Below are 9146 nucleotides of genomic sequence, written 5' to 3' on the forward strand. Positions count from 1 at the left end.
TGCTTTTAGGATGGCTCTGTGCCTACCTGGGACAGTGTAAACTCTAGAGGTGGCCCTGAAACAGCTTAGATCTATCCTAATGGCAGTGTGAATACAGCCAGTCTTAAGCCTGATTTATACTTCTGCGTAGATACGAGTATGCGTCTCTTTGTAGCAACGCAGAGCAGGGTTTTCTGGGTAAGCGTAGCTCACAGAGGCTCGCAGAGGAGCTGACTTGCACTCCTCTGAAATCTCAACTGTATGTAGCGCGTCTCTGTGGTCCTGTGCGTCAAGCAAGCACTGATTGGTTGAGCAGGGAGATTCTGAAAGCCTCGGCCAATCACTCAGTGGTGGGTCGACTGGTGTACAATGTATGTCTGTAGGCTTTGCAGCAGGTCAGAAAAATTAATGGTGACATAAAAAAGTATTTAAAATGCATCTCCTCATCCACGAAATGTATTTGTTGCACTTACAGAGTGCACTGGCCTGGACATGTGCAGAGGTCTCAAAACTATGGGGCGCCATTTGTGTCATTCATAATTTCGTGCACATAATTAGTATTTTGTCCCTTGAAATGCACATTTTGTGCATGTAATTCACATTTCGTGAACATAATTCACATTTTGTACCATGAAATGCCCACTTATTTCATGCTTGGCAATTTTGTGGATGAAAAGTAAAATGTACTTTGCCTTCCGTGTACTGAATGAACAGCCGAGTATGCATTATATCCACGAAATGATGTAAGGGAAAATACACTTTGTGCATCTGTCAACCTGTCGCCAGCCCGACGCCTGATACAAAATAGTTAGCATTAATGATCAGACAGGTGACTGATCAAGGCATTGATCCAGAGATCTGGGTTTGCAATGTGATCAAGATTGAATTCCAAAGGAAAGATAGAAACTTGCTGAGCCGATCAGGACAGACAATACAGACAAATCTAATATAACACATACTGATAATAATGAGTATATGATGTGTAGAAAATTGCGTTTCACCAATCAACATGATTATAAATCTTTCACAATTACTAATTGTATTGCAAAGACCAGATTGTGGGCTATATAATATTCAGTTTAGCCTGCATAAACTGGGGGTCAGCGGTTGGAGAAGTAAGTATTTAGCTTAAGTTTGAGGAGTTTACAGCTGAAACGCTGTATATATATATAATTCAAATATTTAGTAAAATAAGAATGGATAAAGTGACCCAGGTTCGTCCACAGTGTGAACATGACACATTATGTCTGACCTTAGATGATGAGGGGGCAGGACTTTTTCCTCCTTACTGGAAAGATGCATTTGGAGATTTCTTAGCAGGGCCAAAGCGATTGAGCTTAAAGATAACATGGGTCAAATAAAACAGGGCCAATAAGGTATAATAACTCGGGTTTAAAAATTGGATTAAAACATCTCTAAATTCCCCTTTTCCCCACAGTGAATGTATTGATACCCCGTTGAAAACAGGTTTTTTCAAAATGGTACTGACCATGAATCACAATGCACTGGTTTTAGACTTAGAATTGTCCAGCATTAATCAGTGATAATACTGCTGAGTTTGTTTGACCCAGGAAGGCCCAGATTATGTGCTCTGATTGAGGACAAGGGGGTATTTTGGGACAAAGTCTTGCAATAAAATGCAATCAAGATGTATGCTCCATTTCAGAAAATTTGCAATGGTTATTCTACGTTCTTGTCAATAGTTGGTGCTAATTTTTCCTTTATTCATAGATACTTTTTTATGTGGCCTTGTTTCATTGTCACTACCATGTTGAAAAATCCAATGTGCTTTTCAACAGGGTATCACTAAATACACTGTGTCGAAAATGGGGAATTTTTAGATTTTTTGTATGCCATTTTGATGTGTGTGTGTGTGTGTGTGTGTATATATATATATATATATATATATATATATGTATGTGTGTATGTATATATAGGCATACATGTGTATATATGTGTGTATATATGTATATATAAAACGTGTGTTTAATGCATTTGTTCTTTATGATTGTATTCAAATGTGGTATTTTAAACTGTTTCAGAGACAAGAAAAGAACAATATTTGAGAGTTTTTCCAGAATGTAATAATCATGTGGTGGAATCCGTTGCACATGTTTTACAGGAAAGCCCTCTGAACAGAGCCAACAAACCTAACTTTCAACTCACATTCCAAAAACTTTCCCTACAGTGTGGCCCCAGTGACATATACTGTCTATTACTTTCCATTTCAAGAACGAGGTGATAATAACCATGTAGAACAGTGAGCCACTGCTGAGTGGAAGAAGGAAAATGAGGGAAGAAACCAATCAGCTAAGAGCAATCAGATAACAGATGGTAATACTAAAATGCTGGCCAAGTGACTTTTGCAAGTTTGCTGTGCTGATATGCTGTGATAATGTAAGCAGTTCAGCAACCTTGAAGAGCCTTGGAGTCGAGTCGCTACTTACTCGGATCGAGAGGAGTCAGTTGAGGTGGTTGGGCAACCTGGTAAGGATGCCCTCTGGTAGGCTCCCTTTTCTATACAAGGCATGTCCCACTGGGCAGAGATCCAGAGGCCGACCCAGGAAACACTGGAGGTGTTCTCTCTCCCTACGGGCCTGGGATTCCTCGGGAATCCTCTAGGAGGGGCTGGAATCTGTTGCAGGGAAAAGAGATATCTGGTCCTCCCTACGTGACATGCTACCGCCACTGCGGAAATGCAACGAGCAGATTGAAAAGAAGAGCCATGTGACTTGACTTCTATATAAACAAATTGTACTGTGATGTTTGTACTGGATGCAAATGTTATGGTGCTGGATGTCTACTCCTAAATGCATATTCCTTTTGCTTGCTGAACACATGCCCTGGCTAATCCTTATAAGTATTGATCTTGACTGTGCACTGCCACTCCCATGTGCTTGTTCAAAAAGATAGGTGGAAAAAAAACAAATACATTAAACTTTTTCACTTCATTCATTGTCATCCCACATTACTCATTGTGTCTGTACAAATGTACGTGCATAATTCAGTGTAATGTTTGTGTACTGATTGTGCTGTTATTAAGTGCGTGCATTGGCTTGGATAAAAGTGTCTGGCAGATGCATCAAAATGTTTGATCTGTTACTTTACAGGGGGGCTTTCTCACTCCTTTACTGCGCCGAACTGCATCAGCAAAAAACTCTCTGAAAAGAGTGCCTTCCTCTTTCTTCTTAGAAAAGAGCAAGGTGTTCCAAAAAAAAAAGGTAAGCGACACCATGTTCCAGGTTTATAGATTCTCTCTGTCAATCCCTCGGTTATGCACCTAGGGATGTGCTTATAATCAACCTTAGCGGTGGCTGTTTCCTATACAAATGTAATTTTGAAGGAGGGCAATTTCTCACAAGAGCACACAATCTCTCTTTATAGTCTTCAGCAGGAGTACCTTTAGATGTAGTGACATTACAGAGAATGGCTTCGGTGGTATGTGTTATTTTAGCACTTAATTCTAATGTGATGTACAATGGCCCCTAAAATCTCTGTTTCACCCCATCCCCCCCAAGAAATGTCTTGAACTTCCTCCGGGGTATAAACAGAAAGTAGGTCTCTCCTCTTTTTTTCCCCTTTTTGCTCCTGCAGCTGTGTCAGACAGCAGTGGTATTATATACTGTATTATTTTTCATTATACACTGTATTCCTTGTAATCTCAGGAGTTAGGCCAAAAAACAACAACAGTGATAGAGCACAGAGTAAAAACACATTCAAACAAATCATTCAAGAAATCGTTCAGATTATCCTAAACAATGCAACTGATACATCTGCAAGTTTTTATTTTACTTAGATTTGTATCATTTTATTAATCTTTTTAGTTTTTAACATTGCGAATGTACAATCCCCAATCATTTTAACCATATTGTCTGTTCTTGTGTTTTTTAGGAGTGGGAATTGAAGGCTTCGGGTTAATACTGGTCTGGCAGTTAAACTTCACTTTGTTTCACATTGGCCTTACTTGTTTAAGTATATATTTGCACTGAATATATTATTACTTTGCATGTGGATCATGCATTTGTTTCAATGTTTTTTCTGTTTTGTACCTTTTGTATTAATTAAATCACTAAACTTTATATCAGGGTTTTCTTCCTAATTCTGCAAGTTTGAAGAAATTGCTATCCTTTTTAAGATAGCTGGCACTGTTGCTTACAGTATTGTGTGCAACAACCTCAAAGCAAAACTGTATTCTGTCTTCATTAAAATTGCTAACATGCTCAGTACAATTGTAGGGAAGAGCCCTGTGGCCAGGTGAAAGAAAAAAAAAACCTTTCGAATTTTGACTTTTAAACTCGAAGTTTCGACTTTCAAAAACGAAATTTCGATTTAAATTTCGATTTAAACTCAAAATTGCCACTTTAAAACTCCAATAATGTAGCAAATGCAAATGTTAGGGGGATGCATTGTGCATCAAAATGTATAAAATGCCTCAAATAGCGTATCTTGTAAGATTCTACTTTAGACTTGCGTTTAGTAATTAGGAGATATTGGCAATGTTAGCACATGGTGTTATTATAAGTTACAGAACTTGAGAGTTTGCCGACATCTTGGAGTTTACAGGAGAAAATCTCTGGATTTGGTTCAAGTGATGACGTTTATACAGAATGAAATTGAGAATTCTGGACAGATGCAGGGTGATAGGTAGTTACATTTACATGCAATTCAAAGAGTGTTTATTGTGACACATGATACAATAAGACACATTCTAAATATAATTCATCCACAGGGTGTACCACTCAGGTGAGCTCACCATTTATGAAGACGGCAATACCGCAGTAGAGGTCCAAATGCTATTTGGCACATTGTTCCTGAAGAACTGAAGAATCCCAGAGAAAATGTATAATGTCACTATCATCAGTCATTACTATTAGTCATATAATTTCCACATCTCAAGCCATACATATGCAATCCACAGTATTGCTTCCTTACAGTTGCCTGTTGTTCTTCTCTAGAGGAGCTGTGTTTAAAAGTCACACTTTCAAGTTGTTAACTCAAATTTAAGTCGGAATTTCGTTATTTTAATTCAAAATTTCATTTTTAAAGTCGAAATTTCGACTTATAGTGTTTTTTTTTCCTTTCACCTGGCTGCAGCGCTCTTCTGTACAATTGATTTATTCCAGTGTTAATTTAATTTGAATTGGTGCTAGAAAATGAAACAAACTGGAAGATTATTATACTGTGGTTTTCAAAACTGTAACAGCAGTGCCTTTTGCAGAACTTAAAACACGTTGTGATATTAGAAAACATACAAATCAAGTGTTCACCTTGGTACTATTATTCTGCGCAGGTGATCTGGAATAATTTTGACTGTAGCTGCATACAATTTGAGAAAAATCCTAGAGAAATCTTGCTAAAGGGCATTAAGTCATGTTTTGGTACTGTGTGTCACAGTATTTATTTCCTTTTTAATGTGCCAACGCTGTTCTTTCACACTTCACACATTATATGAGCAGTGCTACCAAACACAAGACACCATTGGCCATTATTTTCTACTGTGCTTCCCTCCACCCACTGTTTTGTTGGTTTCTTTTATACAACCAACATTTTTATATTTTCCAGTTCATTTCTCCATTCATTATTAGAATTGCAACTACTAGTTCAGTTTTTCTGAAATAGACCAATGTAATGCAACTTACACACACTGGAAAACACCGCCCTCACAGACATGGAACACGCAACATGGGAGAATCAGGAAAAACAACTGGACAAACCTGAAACACCAAGATTTTGATCAAGCCACTGCAGCAGAATCGACACAAAGAATAATTAAGATACAAACAATTTGTTTACCTAATTGCAAAATGACCCTGTCATAATGGCATGGCCCTTTTACAATTGATAAACTTAAGGGTAAAGCTTACCCTAGTATCAAAGTAACAAAACTAAAAAAAAAGAGAGTGGCTATGATATGGACTCTCCTAAACAAAAAAGATAGGTCAACCAAGAACATTTTTGACTGGAAAGCAAGTCAGTGAAATAGTCCCAGTGGAGTTGGGGATTTATCATTGCCTTGATGTGCTCAATGGAGGACAAAGCAGTGATGAGAAGTCCAGAACAAAGTTCAGACCAAAGATAAAGAAAGTCTAGAAAACCATGAGTTTCCGGCACAAACATCACAGTTATTGATCACATGTAGGTATCAGATACTTGTTTCCCCATCACATTCACTAACGCACTGAGACGTACAGAGGTCAGCCTATTGGAATGTGAAAGGCAGGCCAGCCATTAAAAAGGATCATTACAACCATAACAGCTGCAATAACATTGCATTGGGCAGCCACATTAGGACCCCCCCCTCGCCTGACTCCACCCAAACTAACCCTGGCACTTTTGGCCAATCAAAAACCATGCCTGGGAAAAGCCTGCAGCAGATGGCAGTTTGCACAGGCTGGGTTTGAAGTGGTGGTCTCCAAGATGTGGGGCACATTCTGAAATTACACAAAGGCTTTATAGAATGAGCCATTTGGGAGCCCTTTTTTTCATAAAGGAACTTAGAGGAAACTTTTGGATACAAATTCAAAGCAACACGCCAAGTCTGACACTTACAAAAAGAAAATACAGAAGACTATGCCAAGATGTAGTAAATCGGTCTTTTCTTAAGCTGTGTCTGACTAGCTTTGTACGGAGACGGAGGGGGAATGCTATTCCTTCCACAGCTTGGCCTTTTATCTTGCAATTGTTGATCAAGAGAGCTGAACAGTGTACTTTGTTTGGCTGATTTGTAGAGAGGCCATTACAATGACCTGGTTGCAGTGGGTCAATTTCCTGCCCACAAAGTGTATACAGGCACTCCTCGGGTTACATAACACCTGACTTGCATAAAGTTTGACTTTCCATCAAAAGTTCCCATATGCCCCATTATGAAAATGTTACATTAGATATGTAATGAGCAAGTAGTGCGTTCCTGACTTACTATGAAACGGAACAACCCTTATGTAAGTCAGGGAAGGTCTGTACTTTAAATTCATGTGTGAAAAAAGTACTCCTGATTTTGTCATCTTAAGAAAGATTCTTTGTATATATGTGTGTGTGTGTGTGTGTGTGTGTGGGGGGGGGGGGCTCTCCTAGTCTACTTTGTCTACCTTGTCTACCTTGCACTGATGTTGATGTCAGGCTTCAGGACAGATTCTTACCATCTGTATAACTGTACAATAAACCAATGCTTTCATAACTTATGTAGTTTGGCATGGTCTCCTGGTCTCATTTATTTTCATTGCTTCCTCGCCACAAATCAGTTTTGTTATGAATTTGTTATATTAAGTGTCATGCAGATGTTTCTATACTGTGTGGACGATAAACCAAAATGAAGATGATCACTCTCCTGCTTTTGTTTCTCCAGCTTGTTCTCTACATACAATTGAGTCCTGAGTCCAAACCATAGAAATGTATTTTCTTTTGAATTGGATAAAGAGCCATGCAAATTGAAAACCGTTTCCTAGATACAATGAGATGTACATAGGGAAGAGCTTATTAAAGAAGTACTACACAATTATAGATAATCAGGAACAAGTGAAGTTTACTCTATGATTTTATGATGTTACACTTAATGTTGTAATATTCAGAGAGCCTGCAGGTATGCTATTGTTATTTTATGTTTTGTGCTGAGATGATAGCTTACACTGTTGAGTAGTTACGTGTCAGGTCGAGTTTCCATACAAGGTAATTTGACCAATATATTCTATATTTCTGTATGTTAAATGTGTGTATGTGTAAGTATATACATCCATCCATCTCTTGATATCCATTCAAAAGCTTCCTTTTCCATTTTTGATATGTTTAACATGAACATTTTCAGTCTGTCAATTACATCACATTTTGGTTTGTTCCAGTCAGTTATTTTTCTATATCTTCTTGTTATTCCAAGCATATATCTTGCCATGCTTCTTTGTGTGGTAGTATGCATTGATCGAATACTTTTCTCTTCATGCATGTGGTTAAGTTTCCTTTAAACAGCATGCTGTTTCTTCCAAATGCAGTCCATCCCATTTATACTCTTCTTTTGATTTCATCCATAATATATCCATCTGTACTGATTTGTTGTCCAGGGTAGACATAACTTTTGACATCTTCGAGTTTCCGTTGATCTACTGAAATTGTCTTTATGTTAAAGTCCAGGTAATTGCTTCTGAATGTTCAGCTGAAAGTTCTTGAAATTGAAGCCACAGGTTTTCAGGCGATTTTGCACTAGAAACCAAGAGATGACAAAATACCTAGAAGACAACCACATAAAAGATGGGGGGAAAAACTTTGCAGGCACGATGTGGAAAAGCTATAGATTGAAGCAAGTTGGAACATCTTGGGGTGTTGGTGATGGTGATATGTATATCTACACACACCCCCACCCCAGTTCTAAGGTATTAGAAATCCCAGATTATCTATCAATTCCACTTGTGTAGAGACGCTGCTCCTGGCAGAGTAAGTTTATGCTTTCTGAATTCCATTTTTGCATGATTATTTGGTTGATTTGTATGCTTGTCTTCAGTTAACCTATTGTGTAACTTTCTCAAAGGAAGGTTTTCTTAACCCAACCGAACTGTTTACTAGAATGTATTTTCCACTGAAAGTTGACAACCATAAAGGTTTAATTATGGAGTACATTCTTTGTAGTCACAGGTTATGTTTATTCCACTTTGAATTTGCATGATCAAGGGAATGACAGGTAGTAGTCAGGGGTTCCCAAAGGACCCCCACCTACCAAAGGATGACTGTGGAACGGGGGTGCTGACGGTGAAAACGTATGATAGCGGAGGTGGGCGCTGACGGTAAAAAGTTACGTGGTGGGGGCACGGTAAAACTTATGAGAGTGGAGGCGGGTTGTTTGAATGAGGACTGACGGTACTTTCGCCGGAGTGCCAGACTGCATTTTAATATATATATTTGGTCGCGGACGCCCTAGCACCCCCTCGTGGACCCCAGTTTGGGAACCTCTGGTCTATATTACAAATGTTTCTGGCTTAGTGGGGTTGAATTTAAAACAAGTTTAGTAGTGGTGGCATAGCCAACAAATTATGTTTGTGTTTTTATGTGAAATCTGCTTTTCTTCAGTGTGCACAACCAAAATGTGTACTTATGTAGTTAATTTTTTCTGCCATGTGTTACTGAAACAGCTCAATTTTACAATCTATGGAAAAAGTTATATAAAAATAAATAAAAAGAAAAACTAC

General features: G+C 38.4%; 1 protein-coding gene across 2 annotated transcripts in view; it reads left to right on the forward strand.

Annotated features, from left to right (window-relative positions):
* Nucleotides 1-4058, forward strand: part of LOC136759471 (actin filament-associated protein 1-like 2) — a 40669-nt gene extending 36611 nt beyond the window's left edge. For both annotated transcript variants that reach the window (XM_066714504.1, XM_066714505.1), the window contains exons 15-16: nt 3090-3200; nt 3871-4058. In XM_066714504.1, coding sequence (XP_066570601.1) covers nt 3090-3200; nt 3871-3897 — 138 coding nt within the window. In that variant the 3' untranslated portion in view covers nt 3898-4058. The remainder of the gene's footprint in view (nt 1-3089; nt 3201-3870) is intronic.
* The last annotated feature ends 5088 nt before the right edge of the window (nt 4059-9146 follow it).

Source organism: Amia ocellicauda, chromosome 9 (genome assembly GCF_036373705.1).
Source record: "Amia ocellicauda isolate fAmiCal2 chromosome 9, fAmiCal2.hap1, whole genome shotgun sequence".
NCBI lineage: Eukaryota > Metazoa > Chordata > Actinopteri > Amiiformes > Amiidae > Amia > Amia ocellicauda.